Below are 22,795 nucleotides of genomic sequence, written 5' to 3'. Positions count from 1 at the left end.
ATACTATCAGACCTGACTGAGGGAGCATTTTGTGTGTGTACAACAGCAGCGCACGGGCAAGATGCATTTATTTTGTCAAACTGCGGAACAACCAGGTTTTTTTGAGCTGTAGAATTCACTTCTTACACTTTCCACGGGCGGTCCTTTGTGTTTCCAGTCGTTCTCCAACCTCTTTGCAGCCATCTCACTTTACAAGCGCAATGTTGCATTCGGTTATTTATTTTTTTAAACGATGTACTCCTGTTTGGAAGCTCTCAAATCACACAGAACACTATACTGACTACATCTTATCACCATTATCATAACTAGAGAAAGCACTCTGCTCCACCAAGACTTCACCCAAATCTAATAATTAATAACCTGCATCTTACAAAACTGAATTAAAACCTGGCCTTAACTTTTTGACTTATGCTGCTCACAGACAGACAGACAAACACAGCCAAAAAAAACATAACCTCCACGGAAGAGGTGAAGAACTGAGACAGCAAATCAATCTGGGTAAATATATACTCACAAAGCAACCCAACAGATGCTCCTGAGATAAGCTTTTCAGCAGCATAGCAGCGGGCCATCACACAGCCACTCCATCATTCACATCCTTTCCACGCGTAGACTCCCAGCATGTCACCGGCTGCCTGTGTTGGAAAAAAAAACAAAAAAAACACACTCATCACCAGTCGGTGATATCAGATTTACGTGGTGGAAAGACACACACGGAGATGCTGCTTAAATTTAGCTCATTGCTTTTTCAGACCACCATAAAGATCCTCTGGAAACAAACTCCAGCACAATTCACTTTGGCGTCACACCTTGTTCTTCTGTCTCATGGCCGGTGTCACTTCCAATTTGGTCACCCACCTTATTGCGCCGTGTGGGCTTAGTGAATCAGGTGATGTCATCATGTCATGATGAGGCTTTGTGAGACACGGAATACTTCTCACCAAGAGGGAGAAACAAGCTTACCTTCTCAGACACAAAAAGCACTTAGTCACTTCTTTAGCGCCACCTGTTGACACTGTTTCAACTTGTGTGGACAATGAATGCATTCGTTCATGATCTCCTCGGGGCGATTGCAAACCATTAAATCTTGAGCTGGTATCACCAGGATAAACCTTTATTTGTACCTTTTACGACTTCCATTCAAAGACTATTACATCATCCTCAGCTGTGTCCACCAAGTGCCAAATATTCCAATCAAGCACTAAACATTTATTCATTGAAACTGTCGTCATGCACATGTTGGACTATTAGAAATTAACATTAAGCTCCCTACAAAGTTGCTAGCATGACTTTTTAATGCTTAACTTATGTTTTACCCTCCACCCCACAGCCACCCGAGTGATTTCAAACACCGCTTCCACCGCCACCACTCGTCCAGCAGTCTTCACGGCAGCTTCACTCACAACCACGTCCATGACACCAGTCTGCCACTGGTGGCCGAAGAGCCCGATGAACACCAAGATAACAAAGGGCCCCAGTACGATCCCAAACAAGACGTGTTTGTCAGCCTGTTTGTAAGTTGCCTTGTTTCTCTTTTGCTGTTTTTTTTGTATCATTATTATTTTAGGTTACGGTTAACACATGTACACAAATGCAGGGAATGATTATCACCTTTCGGGGTGAATGTGTATCATCTCCGCCATCTTGGCTCAATACCACTTTTTCTGCATTCGTCTATGAGCCATAAACAGCTATTTGTAGAACATAACAGTATACATGTGCTCACTCATGTCTTGGTCACATGACAGTGGAGGCATACATCTCTCTTAAACAGCACGTGCCCTGTGCTTAGTGAAGCATTTATGTGATATTAAGGGTTTAGGGATCATATTTAGGGATTTAACTTCTTTCCATTTCCAATATCCCATCTCAGTACAGACCAACACCAATAGTTAGTTTTGGATTAAACTGATACTGGGTATTGGACTAATAACTTTACCCAATGACAGACAAATGGGGGTTTACCAATTGCCTTGGCTGGGGCTCCTCAGTTCATAGCAATGACACCTTTGTGAGAACCTCTTTAAATTCTATAATTAGCTAAAGGCTAACAAGATCTCATGGTGCAACTTAAGACTGCAACTTGCCAACAAAAGCCCAGGCTGAGGATTTGCCTCAACACACCCTCCCCTTCCCATAATATTTCAGTTTGGTGTCAATATAAGGGGCAAGTGATGAAAATGTGAAAGATATTAAATCAGGAAATGCAACCTTTCAAATTCACAGCAAGGGATGAGCTAGCACAGACGCAAGTTAGCTATTTAGCTAACTGTGGTATTCTTTACATGTCCCTGTCAACTAAACTAATAAACTAGTTTTGACAAGAGCCCTCTTGGACAATAAAACTCCTAAGAATTGGGCCATAAACCATGAAGCATGACTACACTAAAGTCCTTATATAAGGCCTGTGGCTGTCACATTGTTCTTTGTAACAACTTCCATGAAGTCAGAAGTGGTGTCGCTAGTTCTTGAAGTCGGGAGAAAACAAGTCTCCCTGGGTCACATGTGTTGACTTGTTTTCAGTCCGTTTACAGGTGTTTCCAGTTACAGTAAAGCTTCTTGATGCGTTTACCGTGAAAACTTAATGCCCCCCCCCATGGTTTAAAATATTGCCAAATTTAAAACAGCATATCAACAAACATAAAGAAGCAAGTTATGTGGCTTTGCGGGCGCAAAATGAATTGCATTAATATCTTTTTTTTTTTTCATTCATACATACTAAACATTGCTATTCCCACAATAATTTCACTTAAGTGGTCCCATGTAGACATTATGATGTCCCAGCACACTGGTTGGAAGAATTATGTGGATAATCTTTGTACTGGTGTTCCTCCAAGAAATCCCTCCACCCTCTGCCTCCTGAGAGCAATCCAGCTGCAGCCAGATCCCTGAAACTGCTCGCCAAGATTCCCAAAGATGCCGAAGCTGTCATCGTTTTGGTTGGTAAGCTCTGGGATGTTTGACAAAGTAGACTGGTTAAAGGAATTCTTTCTTTTTTTTTCTGTCTTTTTCTTTCTCATTTGTTTTTTTAATCTGTTCAGAGACGAGATGAAGCTGCTTTTGTGCATTCATAATTAGTTTGGATCAAATATATAAAATAGTAAATCAGAGTAACACAAGAACCTTTTTTTTTGTTGCCACGAATGGTATCCTGGTATGCTTTGTATTGTTTTCAGCTGTAGTTTGTAGTGTTTTACTGTTGCTATTGTAAATCAACACTTTGCAGCTGTTTCGCTGCGTTCCCTTAGGACACAGAAAACTCTTAAACTGTGAAGCTGCAGGATGACTTGATGTGGCATTAACGGCAAATTAACGCTACAAAGTATGCCAAAATGCTGCAAATTTATTCCTCTTGTGAAAACGTGAGAATGAAATGTTGATGAATGCACTTTTAGCCAAAGTGCAATCACATTTTGTGCTCCCAATGCGGAGTTGTGGAAAACCACTAATAGCTAAGCATCTTGTGTTCCCTTTTTTTTCCATTTCTTCCTCTCAGGCTGTGTTGAGTTTCTGGAGCAGCCAGCCATGGCCTTTGTCAGGCTGAACGAAGCTGTGCTGCTGGAGTCGGTGCTGGAGGTCCCTGTCCCCGTTCGCTTCCTTTTTGTCTTACTCGGTCCCAGTCAGGCCAGCATGGACTACCACGAGATCGGCCGTTCCTTCTCCACTCTAATGTCTGACAAGGTAAAATGTCCACCTTCCTCTCAGAGGAAACAACACTGAACAGGAGAGTGTCTGACCTGGCCTGTCTTTATACTAGGGCACAATGGGAAAGTCAAGTCTAGAAGTGACTAAGTAGGGCTTTTAGGTTTTTATGTTACCTGAAGGCCACCAGAGTTTCCTATATACTTGGATTGGGAGAATGAGGGAAAAAAAAGTAGGTTGTAGTATGCGACTTCACCCCTAGATGCCATATTGGTCCTTGAAAAGCTGCTTTCAGTGAATGTCTTTGATTAAAACATGTGTTCAATAGAAGGAATAGCTGAATACTTCTGAAACCGATACTAATAACACAAACTTCTATGAACCACCAAGCTATATTTCAAAAACATAAGGCTTCAATGGTGTGTTCAATGTTCTGCTCCCACCAAGAACATATATAATCCAATGATTTACAAAAAAAAAAAGACTGATGCTGAGTATCCCTATAAAATAAACTCTATAAAATTCTGAGTGTTTGCTGCATAACATGGGTCTGACAGTAAATCTCAGGAACTTTTCCAGTATCCCACAGCACTTAATCCAATCAGGAGCCAGAACTCCGCTAAGAGGCGGTCCTCTCTGCTAGTACTTTTAGGCTGTTTGTTGGTGACTAAAATCCCCCCCAACTCGCCTAATGTGTTCATGATGTGACACCATGTTTAACTATTGCACTCTTGTCCTCTTGCTATTTTATCACATACATTCTGACGCTGATGTGTCCATATATATAACTTGTCGTAGAACTTCCACGAGGTGGCGTACTTTGCGGACGACCGGCAGGACCTCCTGAACGGTATCAACGAGTTTCTGGACTACAGCATAGTCATCCCGCCCTCGGACATCGAGGGGAAGGACCTCCTGAAAACCGTGGCCGACTTCCAGAAGCAGATGCTGCGCAAGAGGAGAGACCGAGAGCTCAAGAAGCAGCACTCGTCGTGCGGAATGGTGCAAGACAACAAAGGTGTGCTGTTAATTCTCTCCACGCCCGACGTCTTCCGTCTTGATTCTGCTTTAGTCCAACAACGTACGAATGTACCTTCTGCAAAGTGATGCAAGGAGGAACCAGTTAGTCATGTACTCGCTGCTTTAAGTTTCTTTTGCGTGGGATTTGTAGAATAGGAAAAATCCAGTCAGTTAGTTGGTTAGGTGGTAAGTTACTCAGTATTTATTTGTGTGTCATGCATTCTGGCCCGTCCCACATAACAGCTGCTAGAGCACCAAAATAAGACACCCCGTAAAAAAACATGTCCTTGGTTCTCTCAAGGTAAAAATATAAATATAATAATTAAAAAAAGCATCTCTCTTTGTTTGCATGATGGTGCAGTCTCGCCTTTTTTGACACATTGTGCTTTAACCATTCACTGCCACTTCTACCTCTACAACTAGTAACTGATGAAATATACTTTATGTAATAAAGTCTGTACAAATCTTCTAGAGGTGAGTCCAGAGGAGGAGGCGGACGAAGACCAGGAGGTGGACCCGCTGAAGCGCTCCGGGATCCCGTTCGGAGGCCTGATCCACGACATCCACCGCCGCTACCCACATTACGTCAGTGATTTAAAAGATGCCGTGGACATGCAGTGCGTTGCTGCCGTCATCTTCATCTACTTCGCGGCCCTGTCACCCACCATAACCTTTGGCGGCTTGCTGGGTAAACTGAAACTGCGGTCGAGTCAACATGAGGAGAATTAGATTTGTCAGTTTTGTAAATAAAGCTGCGTGTGTGTGTTTTTCTTTTCGCTCTCAGGAGAGAAAACGGAGGGAATGATGGGAGTGACTGAGCTCATCGTTTCGACTGCCACTCTTGGAGTTATATTCTCGCTGCTTGCTGGTCAGCCACTCCTCATCATTGGCTTCTCAGGACCTTTACTGGTGTTTGAAGAAGCCTACTACAAGGTGTCTAATCTGGGTCATGTTACAGTAATATTGCACACTGCAGTTGTTGTGGTACATAATGTGTCCGTAACTGTGTGCGTCTTCTCACACTTCTCGCAGTTCTGTCAGGCTCAAAACTTTGAGTATCTGACTGGTCGGGTGTGGATCGGTTTCTGGCTCATCATCATTGTCCTAGTGATCGTGGCAGCAGAGGGCAGCTTCCTTGTCCGCTACATCTCACCCTTCACCCAAGAGATCTTCGCTTTCCTCATCTCCCTCATCTTCATCTACGAGACCTTCTCCAAGCTCATCAAGGTTGACTCTAGATCACACACCTTTTACTTTTTTTATGCAAATGTTCCTATCTTACGATTACTATTAATCATATTATGTTGTTTATCATTTTAAGATTGAACCACTTCCTGGCCCTGCATGTTAAAGGTCAGTTCCTGGAAGAGTAATTTTGACTCCTGTCTTTTTTCCTAGGTGTTTAGGGAGCATCCGCTGTTGACAATGTACCCCACCGAGTTCACTCCAGCTACTGGGCTCCAAGAATTGGATGGCCCAATCTTCAACCAGCCCAACACAGCTCTTCTCTCGCTGGTTCTTATGATGGGTACTTTCTTTGTCGCTTTCTTCCTCAGGAAGTTCAGAAACAGTCGATTCTTGGGTGGCAAGGTAAGTCTTTACAAATCTCTAACTAAGTGAGACACTCGATATCTCAGACCCTTGTAACATCTTTATTTCTCTTTGTTTTCCTCGATGTCCCCAGGCCAGAAGAATTATTGGTGACTTTGGAATCCCTATCTCAATTTTGGTTTCAGTTTTGCTGGATTACTCCATTACTGATACTTACACACAGGTAACACCGAACTGTCAACAAATGTTGTATTATTGTCTGCAATTTCTTTTCTGGCCACTTCAAAAACATAATGTTTTTTCTGATTTCTAGAAACTCAATGTGCCGTCGGGCTTCTCAGTCACGTCCCCTGACAAGAGAGGTTGGTTCATCAGTCCGTTTGGTGATAAACAGCCTTTTCCAACCTGGATGATGGGAGCAAGTATTGTACCTGCACTCCTCGTCTTCATCCTCATCTTTATGGAAACTCAGATCACTTCGTACGTTCAGTATAATTATCTTCCCTGGTCATACGGCGTGAAATTTCCTCCCTCCTTAATATTTTGTCCTGTCATTCTCTCTCAGTTTGATAGTCAGTAAGAAGGAACGCCGGCTGGTTAAAGGCTCAGGTTTCCACTTGGATCTGCTGCTTATCGTCATCCTGGGTGCCATCTGTCCCCTCTTCGGCCTGCCGTGGCTCACCGCGGCCACCGTTCGCTCAGTCACTCACGTCAACGCGCTCACGGTCATGAGCAAGGCCACGGCACCTGGTGAAAAACCCATGATCCAGGAGGTGAAAGAGCAGAGGCTGACGGGGCTCCTCGTGTCCGTGCTTGTTGGTGAGAGAAAAGGACGGGGATAGAGAGGGGATGGGGGCGCCAGTTATTGACTATAAAATGACCAATTATAGCATAGCGTTTGTAGTGAAGCACACAGACGGTAAGCTCATGCTGAGTCCACATCTTCAATGCACTTTGTTTGTTTTTTACAAAATGAAATCATACTGCGTGAGATATTACTAGTATTAAAGGGAAACGAGTCAAGCGTGTCGGTTTCAGTCCACCCCGACCATAGGACAAAAAAGCTACACACTCAACACAGCGCACGGGTTGCCAGGCCACCAGCACAATTGCCTACAAACACAGTGCATAATTACTTCTCTCATGAAAATGACCAACCTTTCAGAAACAAATTTCTCGAGTGCGAGTTCTGGCAGACAACGGCGTCGATACGTATCATTGTGCATTTTTAATTATACATAAGTACCTTCATATCCCATAGACTACACCACTGGGTCAGAGGTTTGTTATGATGAATGACATTTGTATGTCATAGTCATTAAACCCAATTTTATTCATCATCATCAGGTAACGAGGAGCCTTTCTCGTGGTTCTCCCTCCCAAAGAATCAGCTGGAAATATGGGTCTTCAGTAAGCACCAGGTTATCGAAAACGGTGCCAGAATCTGTTATTTCTGGCACGCTTTTAAGCCTCAACAGTTCCTGGCTGTAAATTGTTAGGATACACTGCTGTGCGAGGCCGGGGGAACCATTGTTTCAACAAATACTGTAATTACTTGAGTGCTAAATGGTGTGCAACAGCAGAAAGCTGTTCAAGCAAAGAAGCAATAGCAGAAGATTGTGGCTTAAGAAAAGGGTTGATTAAGTGGTTCAATGTTCCTCTCGAGGTCTTTATATTCCCCCAACACATGTGCCTTCAATCACATCACAAAAACTGAGATGGACAAAGTTTAAACTGGCTGTCTGATGCCGGAATATGACTCAATTTTGTTGTTATTTGAATTCTAATGGAAATATTATATGACAATGTGCCTCATGTGGTGAGTATATCCCCGCGCATACGGGTCAGTTTCTGTTAACAGATCTTAATGCAGTATCTGACACTGATATTGTTACAGTCCACTGACTTATATCTTGTTTCCATTAAGTTTTATAAATCTTGGCCACGGTTTGTTTTTCCATCGCTAATGAGTCATGACAACTGTTGATCTTGAATTTGACTGAAGAAAATGTTTGAGGATTCGGTTTCAAAACTTGCGTGAACCGTGGATGCATGTCGGATAAACGGCAGCGACGGCGCGTTGTGTCATGAGATGGAATCACTGCACACAACATGTAACGTTTACCTTTGACCCGTCTCCGTGCGTTCCAGGTATGTCCATGGTGATGACCGATGTGCTCCGCCTCATCCCCTTGGCTGTGCTCTTTGGTATCTTCCTGTACATGGGCGTCACATCTCTGACTGGCATCCAGCTGTATGAGCGCATCACTCTTATGGTCACGCCGGCCAAGCATCACCCCGACCACATCTACGTCACTAAGGTAACCTAAGCAGCGGCGAGAGTTTACGTTACCCTCGTGTCATGAGATTAATGACCGCTGACAACTACGATGCTCACCGCTGCGTGCTGTGTAAAAACAGTTGTTTGGCCCACTCTGACAGAGAGAGAGATGAAATAATCACTGGCATCTGTTTATTTTTAAAGCTCTTAGTGGAAAATTACATCCTTTTGTTACATAGAAACTCTGCTGCTCCTTCAACTCCATCTAATGACTTGTTAGTCCTTCATGTTCCTTGTGCCAGGACTAAACTTGAGTGTTATTAGTGCAACAATATTTTGGAATCTCCCGCAGCATGACACTGTATGATGTCTTTTGCATGTGTTGTTTTGTATCACTGTGTTTGCTCGATGTCTTCGTTCATCCTTGGCGCCGACGAAAATGCGATTCGACCTCTGATGATTCCCTGGTTTTTCAGTTAATGGGTTAATCCATAATGCCAATATCTGAGAATATATTTGAAATCCAAATATCTGCCGACACCGATATTATTGATAAGCAGATGATGCATTTGCTGGATTTTTACAAAATTCGATTAAAGCAGTCAGAATCAGGGATTGAACCACTGACCTCCCTGTGGGAGAACTCTCTTTAGATGCAGAATTGACCACTAGATGGAGCCAGAAACCAGGGGAGAGATTGTCAGTGAGCGTGCTGCATGTGTCTTTGAGAATCACTGTTCGTGACTGCACTGTGGTCTGCACTGTGGTCTATGGTCTTTCGGTTTTTCTACCCATTAACCGACCACATGTGTCGCCTCAGGTGAAGACATGGCGGATGAACATGTTCACCATCATCCAGCTGGCGTGCATCGTGGCTCTGTGGGTAGTGAAGTCCACCGTGGCCTCCCTGGCGTTCCCCTTTGTCCTCATCATGACGGTGCCGCTGCGGCGCCTCGTCCTCTCCAGGATCTTTCAGGAGCGTGAGCTCCAGGCGGTGAGTTGGCCAGCGGAGGCCTTCCATGGCCGCTTGAGCCGGTGCCACGATCATGTGATCCCGCAAACTCTCAATGAACTTACTTTACGAGCACATTTAATATTAGATGGATGCTGGCGTGTTTTTGTAGCTGCCTAACACTAACATTTCTTCGAGAAAATCCAGAAGTGAACATGACTTTTGACATTCCTCGTGATTTTCTGTGTGATCATGGACAGCTTCTCTCGTCCAAATATTTTTTAAAATCATATTCAAATATTACTTTTGCTGTGGGATCTAAGCAGAAGATGATGAAGCCGATTCATGTTTTTTCGTTTAATCCTTTTAAACCCACACGTGTCATCGCTGTCAGGTTTAAGCCGTTCTATTTCCAAAATGTTCAGCTTTTCAGGAGCTAGAATAAACAGCCCCGCTGTCAGCTTGACCACCGTGTGCCGTGTGTTCATCCAAAGGTCAAAGCACAGCGGAATTGCCTTCAAATGAAATCAAACTGGAACGTTCCTGAAGTTGGAACACTGTGATGTCAGATCCGTGAACCATTTGACCCTTCACTCTGAAGCAAACAAGTTAACCCATGTTAAGTTGCAAACACGATTGTGTTTTAATTCCTGCCCTCTCACGTTGACACACAAACTAAACTGGGTAGTCACATGGATTGACATGAAAAAACATCAGTGTCACAGATGCTTGAAAAGCTAAAAACACCTTTTAATTTTCAAGCTCAAAGCATTAAAAAAAAAAAAACACCCAAATGCATTCGAGCTCATGCCTTCCTGTGCAGAGAGGTCAAAGAGTGATCAGATTATAATCCTTCACTAAGAAGCATAATTGCATGCAGTATAATCCTTGGCCTCTAGGGGCAGCAATTCACAAATGTGGGGAAAAAAACTATCTACAGCACAATAAGCTAAAGAAAACAGACATGTAGAAAAAAAACAATAACAAAAAACACATGAATGTTGAAATGTAATTATTGAAAATATGTTCAGTCATCAAATCAATACTTAATCCCTTCATTTGGGTACAAGTCAAGATCCACCCTGGAATATTTCAGGATCAGTTCTTCAGAAAGATCCAACATTTTTTATAAAAAATGTAGTCGAGAGACAGAATGACGGATCAAAGGCAGGGCTGGGTATCTGGTGGCCTTCAGGGCATGGATCTCGCCTCTCTTGTGTCTTAACTGGTTTATCTTTGATTGTGAGGGCCCTCGTGAAACTGATCCCCGCGGGTTCAGTGAAAATCTTCTGCAAACTGAGCTTTGGACCGCAATAAAGTAGATTTTTTTTTGTTGTTGTTGCTTTTGTTTAGGGCTGAGTGGCTCTCTCTGGGCCTCGGTGAGTTTGAGTTTCATGTCGAACAGAAGTTGAGCTCTTTAATGACAAGTTTTGGAATGTTTTGACTCTTTAGATCAAACTAATTAAAGATCATTTCTCTTTTTTTCTTTTTTTACAGCTCGACTGTGACGAGGATTCTCCCAACTTCGACGAGGACGGCCGGGATGAGTACAACGAGATCCACATGCTTGTATGAATTTCAAATGGATGCAACAAGCGGGCGCTCTCCATGCCCGAGCTTTGACCAGAGAGAACAGTGCAGTTACCAAAATGGTGTTTGTAACATAGATGAAATAGTTTATTCCACTCTGACTACACCTGATGTTAGATGTAGGTGGCCGCGTTGAGTTAGCCTCTGAAGTGAAAGATGGGAAAACACCAAACTCACACAAACACTTAATCCCACTTTGTGTCCTGTCTATCCCTTTAACTTACTGTGCAGGTTCTGGGCATATGTGCAATGATGATGGTGACCTTTGACTGAAAGTGGGATACGTAGTCAGTTTCCTCACTTATCGTCAATTCCACTGCCACTGCTACTGAACAAGAAGTTCAATATTTCTGTATGTACAGACATTGCGTAATAAGCACTTTGGCTTTCATTTCATCTCTAGAGGTCTCGTCGTTCTCTCTGTGTTCCGTGTCGGCAGAGAGTTGTGAGTGCACGTTCTGGCCTGCAGGTCCATTCATAATAACATGAGGCTCGGCGCCAGTTTTGCATTCTACAAACGGACATCTGATACGTACAGAGTTCAGGTTGCTCTTTTATGCTTGGATGACAACATTTTTCGTCAAGTGGACCACAGTGGATTGGCAGATACTTGTCTCCTCCTGAGAGCAGAACCTCTTTGTTACTCTCTTTGAGACTTTGTTAGGTGTTAGATTCCCAACATACCAGTCCACTGCCCTTAATAGTATGACCTTGGATGTAAAACTACATAGCGAACCTTATTTTTCTACTCTGTCCTACAATATTTATTTCACGCCTATTACACTAAACGCCGCTGCACCGAATCCTCAGCAATGTTTAGACTACGGATCACTGAACGGGATAATTCCGGTGTTCTGATGTGTGTGTGTGTGTGTGTGTGTCAGGTATTGATTGACCCACCCCAAAGGCGGACACTTGCTCTCACTGATGAGACAACTGTCAGTCAGAGACAGAAGGAGAATTGGGTGTTATCTGAAGTCAAAATTCTGACTTTAATCTTTGAATTTAATCCTGTTTTCAATCTACAATTTCTTTAGAATACTACTCAATCTGTAAACTGCTCACTCTCCTGCACCAAAGAGCCTATAGAGAATCAGCTATTTAGGTATATGAATCCACTGCTGCCGTCTTCAGTAAGTTCAAAGACATCATCTTGTGACTTCTGTTTTTCAAATCCTTTGTTCACATTTACCGATTAGCGATTCCTGTGTCCCCCACGAGCAAAAAATGCTAGTTTTAGCGCGAGTGAGTGTCCGGCTCTGGACAAGTCCTCAGAACTATCCCTTTTAAAGATGCAGTGTGTGGAATTTAGTGGGGTCTATCAATTGAAAATTAATAAATAAGTAAATAAACATATTTATTTAGTGTCCGAACATGCCTTTATATTACTCTAAAGTGACCCCTAGGTGTCACTAAATACTACACACTGGTCATTTTTTTAGCTCAAAGTGTATTAAGCTCAAATAGAAAATATGTGCTAATTTGTGCATTCTTTGGTCTTTTCTGCGAGACGTTTCTCTGTGATGTGCGCATTTCAGAATAACACAGTTCACAGGAAAAGCATAGAAACTAAGCAAACATAGACATACTAAAATTGCTGGGGAACAGTTGAGTGTTGGCAGAATGTATGAATGACGCATTGTACAGTGAGACTGTGAACTTGGAATTATAATGTACCATCTGTGCTCTGAGGTGTTTTTTTGAAATACCATGAGATAGTTTTCACCTCCTATACTGCGAAGCCATTACAGGACTGAAGTGGTTCTCAGAAACCTCACTCCTGCTGCACAGAAAACATGTTTTGTTAAAAAAGAGCTACTTTGGATTCAGAATGGCTCAAATGTTCATAAGACAGAGACATGGATCTGGTTTTACTGGGACTCTGCTTGATATTGGGTTGATCTGACACTCTGTGCTGGAGTTATTAGAGGTTCGTAGATACAAGACGTGGCTAAAGTGATGGTGATGTGATGTCCGCCGTTGGTGGTTGCACTGTCCGACAAGAACATCGGTAACGGGGAGAATGACCTTGCGTGGGGATATTTTCACACTTGGACAGATGAATCAATAAATAAAATAGTTGCAGATTAATTACGATTGTTTACACCAACATGAGCATGGGCGGTGCACATGACGGGTCATATGATTTACATTTACAGGTCGTTTTGTAGTAGAAGGGAGACATATTTCCTCTGATATGGAGCTGAAACAACAACGTCGTAGTATGGATTCTACGGAAGAGAGTTAGGGCCACGTAAATACAATTTTGGAAACAAAAAAAGTCTCCAAACTTCTGACTTTTGGTATTCTGAGAGAAAAAGGGAGAAAAGATTGTCAGAAAAATGTCAGAATTCTGAGATGAAATCCTGATTTTTTTCTTTTTCAATCTCAGAATTCAATGGGGTTTTTTTTTCAATTTAGTTTCCAATATTTTATAATTCTTAGATTAAAGTCAAACTGTTTGTAAAGTCAAAAATTCTGGTGAAAAAGTTCAAGCTGTTTTATATATATTTTTTGTTTCCAATATTTTTTAATTCTAAGATTAGAGTCAAAATGTGATTGAAGTCAGTGTTCAGAGTTTTTTTTGAAGAATTAAGTGATTAAAATTCTGAGGGAAAAAAAACAGCGTTCTGATTGTAATCTGAAATTTCATAATCCTAGAATTCTCAGACTTTTTTAAAATGTATTTTATGGCCCTAATCCTCTTCCACAAAGAAAAGATGACAGTATGCTAAAATATCCTCAGTGTTTTATCCCCTTTAATTTCACACATGTATTATTGCATCTGCAGTAGCAAGAAGTGTAAAATCAGTCAGTGAGGAGATACTGCGTGGCAGCAGAAGTGGTTTCTGTAGATAGTACAAAAATAGTTTTCTTTTTTCCTCCATTTAGATGATTTTGTTGATGCTGGCACACGACCAAGTGCTTGAAAATGAAGAACAAACTTTGACATTCTAAAAATAAAAGGGTCAGCAGTGTGTTAGGATGTATACAGTGTGTACAGTACAGTATGCCAACCGTGAGATTTATTTTATTTTACGTAACCATGTCCTAGATTACAAGCCATACAAGACTTCTGTCTCAGGGGAAACTGACCTTGGATCTGTAAATATTACTTACCAACCCTTTAGTTTGTTGTTTTTTTGTTTTGTTTTCCTGTGTGTGTGTGTTTGTGTGTGTGTGTGTACATAAAGCGGTCAAGGCAATCCAACACTTGCTGTGTATCATCAAATATGTGGCAGACATTCCTGGTTGTAGAAAAGAAAAGAAGAAGAATGTGTTTACTCTAGTGAAGTGACATGGAATTTAAACTGCCCGAGCCCCGCCCCCCTCCCCCTCAGGCGTCCACTTGAAGCTTGACTTTGATGTGAAGCATACACCTGCCGGAGTCTGCGCCTCGTTCTGGCGGCGCGGGGCAGTAACGAGTCGCCGAATGTGCTTCGCATTAGCGGCCGCGAAGCACTTTCATTTGAAAACGGCCTGCGTTGTTAATGGACCTTTTCAACCACGCGTTTATGTTTCCGGTTTTTCCAAAGAGCAGGGGGGGGTGGGAATTTTTCCTCCATTATATTTGGGCCCCCACTGTGTTCGTGACATTTTAAAGGCACGTGCACTTTCCCCGTCGGATTTGGCAAAGCTGATTCCAATTTATGGAAAGCTACTATAAGTGACCACCAACAATTTTAATTGACCACTTAGGGTTTGGATGCTGTGAGTGCTCGTGACAGATCATGTGTAGATGTACAGTAAGTGCACAGGGCCCTTTGTCGGGACTTTAATAAACTGAGGGTTAGATTTTTATAACGTGAACATTTATTAATTTAGAGCATTTCTGTGTCATAGTGTCCCGACCTTGTTTCAAATTTATATTTCACCTCAAACAGGAATTAAGTTTTCTAAAAAAGAATTGTTATTAGCCTTTAAAATCTCACTATGCAGCGTGTAACTATTTGGAAAACCACGTGGTTAGGTTTGTCAAATATCCAGACAAACCTCCAAAAGACATGACCTGTATTTTGGGTAGTTTCTAAAGCCCTTTGTACATGTTTTTGTGTGTTGATTTATGATTTGATTTACATACTATTTGTCAAAACCTCACAATATTTCACAAAAACCTCACAATATTTTTCTGGTCCTGGCGTAATTTTGTGCTGTTTATTCGCATCACAGTTGACGTACAAAGGACCGAAGGTTTAATAACAATGCACAGTTCTGTTGTGAATTAACATCCATGGAAATGTAGCACGACATGAATAAAAAAATCCAATGTTAAGATAAATAAAGATATGACGGAAAGCTACTGGAAACTATCATAACATTTTGTTATATGATACAAAATTAGCCAGAGGAGTTGTGGCTCGGCATCTGCCATGTAACTCCAGTGGATGGATTTGCCGAGATAAAGGGGTCACAAGGGCCTGATGGTTTGAGTCCAGATGTTTTCAGAGAACACGAGTCTGGTTAAAGCTGTTCAACATGTCCACGTGCTTCTGTTTTCACAAGGATCGGCGTGTTGGAGTAGGCCATAACCCAGACGGAGCTGGCCAGCGTATACATAGCAAAACATCCTTTCAGTATTTCCATTTGTTATTTGACATAATAAAAGGTGTGCTGTGCAGATGCTCGGCCCCGTCTGCAACGCCGGACGTCGGAACACGCGAGGCGAAGAGGGGGAAAAGCTGTTTTTCTGACCCTCGAAATGTTCTGACTGATGATCTAACGTTTTTTGTCGCCTTTCGGTAGCGGGTCGGACCACCCACTCAATCGGAGGTTCTGTTGTTTTTCAACCTCCCCCTAATTCAACGTCACCGCTTTGAGCCAAGAAAAATGAAACTTTTAGAGTTTTCTAAGATGGAAAATTGCCTAAGGTTTTTTCCACTGTTTAACTAGCCAGATAAAAGGCTTATATTTTCAACATCATGACAATAATGGCTGTATAACTCCATTGTTTCCTAGAGCTTTGGTCAACACGTGTACTTTACTGTAAATAAAATACTGCCCTTATAAATGTTATATATTTTATATTATTGTTAATCTGTGACAAATTACGAGGATGCCACAAGTGTTTTTTTATTGTAAGTTTCATACTCATTTAAAAGCACAGTAGGCAAGATTGCTGGGAAAATAACTGATTATTGAGTTTCATCTGCAGGTTATTAAATTATTCATGTTTTGAACTCACGGCCAACATGGACCCCTTTGTTTTTTATGATTTTGTTTACTGTTTTTGTTTCTTTTAGGTTTCTTTGTGGCTTAAAATGATGTTGCCACTTCAGGAGTAACAATCACTCTACTAAGAGGAGATGGGAAAAAAATGGAAAAATCCTGCTTATTGTATCCATGAAGCTAAAGTAAGCAAAAATGTCAATATTCATATGGTAAAGCTGCAGTTGCCATGATTTGAAACCTCTTTAAAAGCACAGACGGCCATTCTTAAGTCTTGATATGCCATTTAAATGAGTTGTCAGAAACTGTTCAAAAAACTGTAAAATGTTGTTGTTTCTTTGTCTGGAATAAATATTTATCATGTGTTTGTAAGAACAAACAGAATCCTAATCCTTCAGAATCATGGTTAGTTCTTATAGTGTTCCTTACAAGTGTGTCACATACACGTCTGTGAAGCTGATGTAAAACAGTGAAGTCAATCGTTAAGGTGGGCCTGACCATGGAGAACAAAAATGTGTTCCAGAAAGTTTAGAAATTTGCCTCAAAGAACTCAGACAGTCAAATTTTCTGTTTACAGAGAACACAAAGTTTGACATTCAAAAAAAGAAGAAACACAAAATGATCAAATGGAAATCAGGTAAACAAATTAGCAATATTGCAGATGCACTGCGCTGGTCTATGACTCCATGTAGAGATGGCGGACACTGTTTACATTCTGGGAATGAGGTCCCGCCCCCCTACTAGTGCCACAGTTTTTCAAAAATACTACCACATTTTACAAACTTAGCCACGGACTGTTAAAATGTTCATAGTCTTCCCGTTTGGAAAGTGAATCCCAGGAAGTTGTTCCAAAGTAACAGTTAGCCACCAGGGGGCAACGCCACTGGTTGCAAAAAGACAATCCCTTAGACATTCAATGGATTTCTAAGGGAAAGGAACTTGGTAAACATTTTCATGAGTAGTCAACGGTCTCCGTGGCTAGTTTCAGGTGTTCTTCAGCAGCACACAATGCTGATTTTGTTTGTGCCTGCTGTGAACGTCTGGTTTCAACACTGACATGCCACTGGTCAAATCTTAAGACCTCTTTCGCAACCAGAACATTTACATCCACTTTCTATGTACAATCCATTTGTGATCGGGTGGATGTCAAATAGCAGGTTTGAATGGGGTTTGCATACATGTAGTTATAATTTAAAGACAAACACAGTACATTTTCTACTTTCTGAAAGCAAAATACCACAGTGTGTTACATACACATACACAACAATTTCTAGCTATGGTTGAGAAGAAGACAGAAGCAGGGCATACAGAGCGTGACAATAATACAAGGTGCTATTAACATGATGGCAGTCATGAGTGGGGGGTCACGGAGCTGTCCACAGAGATAGAAGTACGTCTGATGCACCGGCAGGTAGACGTTGTCTAGCAGAGACCCATGTTGTTTACACCAAGTCTTATCCCTCAAGGCCTCCACGCAAACTTTCAGATTGTTGTAGATGCTGCAGAGAAGACCAGCAATGATAATAATAATGATAATAATAATAATAACAATAATAATTAAAAAAGAAGTTAGATGATCAACAGACACTTCTGCACTTCCGACACTTGAACAGTTCCACTTTTGTGAGGCTGGTTCAGTAGGCTGTCTAAACCAGCATCAATCTCACAAGCATTTTGTCGTGAAGAGGATTTAGGGTGGAATACAGTAACTGAGAGCCTGTTTATACTAGTCATAAGTGCATTGTTTTCATTAACTGATGACTTTTATTTTTAACTGTGCCACTTGTAACCAGGAAATGGGGAAGTATCTGATTTTTCCCACGGTCACCAGCTGCTCTTGGGCGTCCCAAAAACAAAGCTGACACTCACGTGGAGATCGGGCCTTCGTTGTGGCTCCCAAAAGCAGGCAGCGTTAGGGTTAGACTGAGCTGTGTGTGTCTCATGTTTTTGTATTGTTTGTGTTTAATCTTTTTCAAATATTTGCTTTATTACTGTACAACAATTGTTGTTTTTTAAAAAAATGGTTTGGATACAGGTAATTTATCTTTAAAAACAACCATTAAGAAACGCTTAAAATTCACCCTTTCACGGTAGGCCACGGGCAGCTGTCATGATAGCCACTCATCTCCATGCTCTTGTTGAACTCTGACAGGCAGATGTGAACATTGCTCTGAAAGCTGAGCTCGTCACATGGGGGAACATATTTGACAGCCATTCCTGGAGAAAAGGACAAGAAAACAATCATCAATCCCGATCATATTCAAGACACCCAAAAATAGCAATGTCTGTTAGATACTCATTCAGTAAATTAAGCTAGACCAGTTAGTTAATCGTCAATATTTGTAATCATTATTGTGTGTTTAATCAAAACAATATGTGCTACACAGATTTATAATTTAGAAGAGTTGGGACATGTTTAGACACAGCTAATATTAGGGTCTCGTCCATCTTCACTCACCTCAGCCAAGTGAGGCCAACCATGCAAACACCAATGCTATTGGTTGAAACTGTGATGTCAATATTGTGTGAAGTCAAAGTTCAGAGGAAGTAAATGTTTTATTTGCCCTCTCACTCACACACAACCGGAGGTAAAGGTTCACCACATGTGTAGCAAGTAGCGTTACATGAAAATTTGTTTCTCATTTGGTCTCAATGGACCAAAGAGTGTATAAATATCTCTTGCTGAGAGAACAGGAAAAAAGCCAGTGCCTGGTCAGTCGTGGGACAAATATAGCCCAAATATCCTCTGAGACGAACTCCAGATGCAGTCAATTTAATAAACATAAAACAGTCATTTGCCGTGGGGTATTAAATGCTAAGCTAACCTAGCAAACTTGAACTGAACTTGTTTTGAGCTTTAGCAAGTCACATAAGTGGATGAGGCTAGAATACAGCTTACCTGTCCAGATGAAAACAAGGGCCAGCAACGTTGCAGTCAACGCCATCTGTCAGCAAAAAAAATGGTGGTGAAAATTAACTATATGCCAAAGTATACATGTTTATCTTGTTCAACAAATGACCTCAAACCGCCCAGTGAGTTAAAATTGTTTTACGTTTTCTTCTTAAATTTCCATTGAGGTAACTTACTTTTTTGTAACATTTTGGACAACATACTAAACTATGACTTTTTTGGCACATTTTGGACGACATACTAAACTATGACTTTTTGTTACATTTTGGACGACATGCTAACCTATGATTTTTGGTTACATTTTGGACGCATACTAGACTATGACTTTTTTGTCAAACGTTGGACGACATACTATCCTATGACTTTTTTGTCAAATTTTGGATGACACACTAAAGTAGGACTTTTTTAGCACGTTTTGGACAACATACTGAACTATAACTTTTTAGCACATTTTGGACGACATACTATACTATGACTTTTTTGTCAAATTCTGACATACTATACTAAATATACTATACTATGACTTTTTGTCAAATTTTGACTTAATATACTATGAGTATATCAATGTTTCAAGGAATGTGCGTCAAAAAATGGAAGAGGGCGGGGCTAAAAACTGACGCAAAAAACTTCTATTAGGTCATCTGCTCTCTGGTTTAACGTACATGAACGAAACTTGGCACACATGTTCATGAGGTCGGGACGGTCAAAAAAGTCGATGACAACTTCCCTGTGAATCCTACAGGAAGGACGCCATCTTGGATTGCACGCCAAAACAGAGGCGATTTTGGCCATTTCGCACCATCGGTATTTGAGCGAACTTGTCCCAGAGCTTACATGGAATCACGTTCAAACTTGGTGAGGTCACTGTGGACAAGTTGAGGATCTAAAGTTCCTGAAAACTTTTTAATAAGTATCATGGCGTACGAGAAAGGGGGCGTCAAAGTTGGTGAAAATTTAAGATTTTCGCCACAGTCAACAAAACTCTTATAACTTTGCGATAGAAGGTCCGATCTTAACTAAACTTGTGGCGATTGATGATGGGCCCTTGCTGAAGAGGCCTATGCAAAAACTGTCAAGTTTGTAAACATCGCCTCCTGGTGGTGGAAGAAAATTTAAAAAAAAAGTTACTTTTACAATTTCGGGAATAACTTTTACAGAGATTATCGTATCAAACTCAAAATTGGTAAAAATCACCCTCAACACAAGGTAGATGATGCATGCTCAATATGATGGTGTAGAGTTACATGATGTTGCCATGGTAATGATGCGAAGTCGGATTTTTGCGACAAAAAAACAAACTGCTACAACTTTGCGAATCCTAGTCCAATCTGAACCAAACTTGCTAGGATTGATGATAGTCCAGCCCTGAAGACGTCTATATGAAAATATTCACTTTCAAAAACAGCACCCCCTGGTGACGGAGACAATATGACCTCTGGTATTTGAAGGAATTAATCCTAGAGTTCTTGTGCGATCACCTTTAAACTCGGTTAGGTCACTGTGAACCAGTTGAGGAGCTTAAGTTATCAAAAGTTTTTTAAAATGTCTCATGGTGTACGAGATAGGGGGCGCCAAAGTGGGTGTAAATTCCTAATTTTCACAACAAAAAGCAAAACTCTTATAACTTTGCGATGGAAGATCCAATCCCAACCAAACTTCCTATGATTGATAATGGGTAGTTGCTGAAGGCGACTATATTGCCGAAAACAATAAATTTTGAAAACAGCGCCTCCTGGTGGTGGTAGAAAATACAAAAAAATAAAAACTGTCACAACTTTGCCAATCCTGGTCCAATCTGAGCCAAACTTGCTAGGATTGTTGATAGTCTGGCCCTGAACAAACCTATGTGAAAATATTTCAAGTCAAAATCAGTGCCCCCTGGTGAAAGTGGACGGGCCAAAAAACTGCTCCAACCCCTAAAACTTGTGGTCCTGAGGAGCACGTTTAATGTTCATGCACGAAACTTGGTACACGCCTTCCTTAAGTCGGGCCGGTCAAAAAAGTCAGCGTAGCCTATGCTCTAAAACGAACAGGAAAGCCGCCATCTTGGATTGAAAGTAAATGCTTTGCTGATTTTGGCCATTTTGCACCAATGATATTTGAACAGAGTTGTCCTAGAACTTTCATGGGATCACCTTCAAACTTGGTGAGGTCACTTTGGACAAGTTGAGGATCCAAAGGTATCAAAATCTTTTCAATAGGTATTATGGCGTAAGAGTAAGGGGCCGGCAAATTTGGTGAAAATTTTAATGTTTCGCCACAGGCAACAAAACTCTTATAACTTTGCGATAGAAGGTCACATCCCAACCAAATTATCTAGGGTTGATGATGGACCATTGCTGAAGAAGTCTGTGAAAAAACGTAAATTTTGAGCACAGTGCCTCCTTGTGGTAACAAAATATACAAAAAAAAACAATTTCGGTTATAACTTTTACAGAGTTGATCGTATCAAACTCAAAAATTGGGAAAACATTTAAAACACATGTTCGATGATGCGTGCTTAATATGATAACAAATCGTTCAACGGTGTTGCCACAGCAACACTGCAAAGTCAGATATTTGTGACAAAAAACAAACTGCTACAACTTTACGAATCCGAGTCCGATCTGAACCAAACTTGCTTGGATTGATGATAGTCCAGACCTGAAGACGCCTATATGAAAATATTTACTTTCAAAAACAGCGCCCCCTGGTGACAGCAGACACTATGACGCCTGGTATTTGAATGAACTAGTCCTACAGCTTTTGTGCGATCACCTTTAAACTTTGTGAGGTCACTGTGGACAAGTTGAGGATCTAAAGTTAATAAAAGTTTTTCAAAATGTCGCATGGTTTTCGAGATAGGGGGCGCCAAAGTTGGCGTTCATTCATATTTCTCACAACAAAAGGCAAAACTCTTACAACCCGTAAAACTTGTCCTCCTGAGGAGCACGTTTAATGTACATGCACTAAACTTGGTACTCACGCGTTCCTTAGGTCGGGACGGTCAAAAAATTCAAAGCAGCCTAAGCTCTGAAACGAACAGGAAAGCCGCCATCTTGGATTGAAAGTACATTTTTAGCAGATTTTGGCCATTTCGCACCAATGGTATGTGAACGCACTTGTCAAAGAGCTTTAATGGGATCACCTTCAAACTTTGTGAGGTCACTGTGGACAAGTTGAGGATCCAAAGGTATCAAAATCTTTTCATTAAGTATCACGGCGAACAAGAAGAAGGTCAGGAAAGTTGGCGAAAATCACGATTCCTCGCAACACACAACAATCTCTTATAACTTTGCCATGGAAGGTCAGATATTAACTAAACAAGTGACAATCGATGATGGGCCCTGGCTAAAGATGTCTATGCAAAAACTGTACATTTTGAAAACATCGCCCCCTGTTGACGGCAGACAATATGACGTCTGGTATTTCGCTACAACAACAAACTCTTATAACTTTGCGATGAAAGGTTAGATCTTAACCAAACTAGTGACGATCGATGATGGGATCTTGCTGAAGATGCTTATGCAAAAACTGTACATTTTAAAAACAGCGCCTTCTGGTGGTAACAGAAAATACAATTTCACAATTTCCCTTATAACTTTAACAAATTTCATTGTATCATACTCAAAATGAATGAAAACATGTAAAACACATGGTAGATGATGCTTGCTGAATATGATAACAAATCGTTCAACGGTGT

At 41.2% G+C, this 22,795-nt stretch overlaps 1 protein-coding gene across 3 annotated transcripts in view; it reads left to right on the top strand.

Moving 5' to 3' along the window:
* Positions 1–12,719, top strand: part of slc4a3 (solute carrier family 4 member 3) — a 30,425-nt gene extending 17,706 nt beyond the window's left edge. For all 3 annotated transcript variants that reach the window (XM_044018622.1, XM_044018623.1, XM_044018624.1), the window contains 14 exons: positions 1,331–1,514; positions 2,838–2,943; positions 3,497–3,681; positions 4,441–4,660; positions 5,135–5,350; positions 5,447–5,595; positions 5,695–5,889; positions 6,061–6,252; positions 6,347–6,436; positions 6,527–6,693; positions 6,779–7,032; positions 8,365–8,534; positions 9,315–9,488; positions 10,944–12,719. In XM_044018622.1, coding sequence (XP_043874557.1) covers positions 1,331–1,514; positions 2,838–2,943; positions 3,497–3,681; positions 4,441–4,660; positions 5,135–5,350; positions 5,447–5,595; positions 5,695–5,889; positions 6,061–6,252; positions 6,347–6,436; positions 6,527–6,693; positions 6,779–7,032; positions 8,365–8,534; positions 9,315–9,488; positions 10,944–11,021 — 2,380 coding nt within the window. In that variant the 3' untranslated portion in view covers positions 11,022–12,719. The remainder of the gene's footprint in view (positions 1–1,330; positions 1,515–2,837; positions 2,944–3,496; positions 3,682–4,440; positions 4,661–5,134; positions 5,351–5,446; positions 5,596–5,694; positions 5,890–6,060; positions 6,253–6,346; positions 6,437–6,526; positions 6,694–6,778; positions 7,033–8,364; positions 8,535–9,314; positions 9,489–10,943) is intronic.
* Positions 12,720–22,795: the final 10,076 nt, after the last annotated feature.

The sequence above is a fragment of the Solea senegalensis genome, linkage group LG2, assembly GCF_019176455.1.
Source record: "Solea senegalensis isolate Sse05_10M linkage group LG2, IFAPA_SoseM_1, whole genome shotgun sequence".
Taxonomy (NCBI): domain Eukaryota; kingdom Metazoa; phylum Chordata; class Actinopteri; order Pleuronectiformes; family Soleidae; genus Solea; species Solea senegalensis.
Note: the sequence above shows the minus strand (reverse complement) of the source record. Positions and strands in the feature narration are given on the sequence as shown.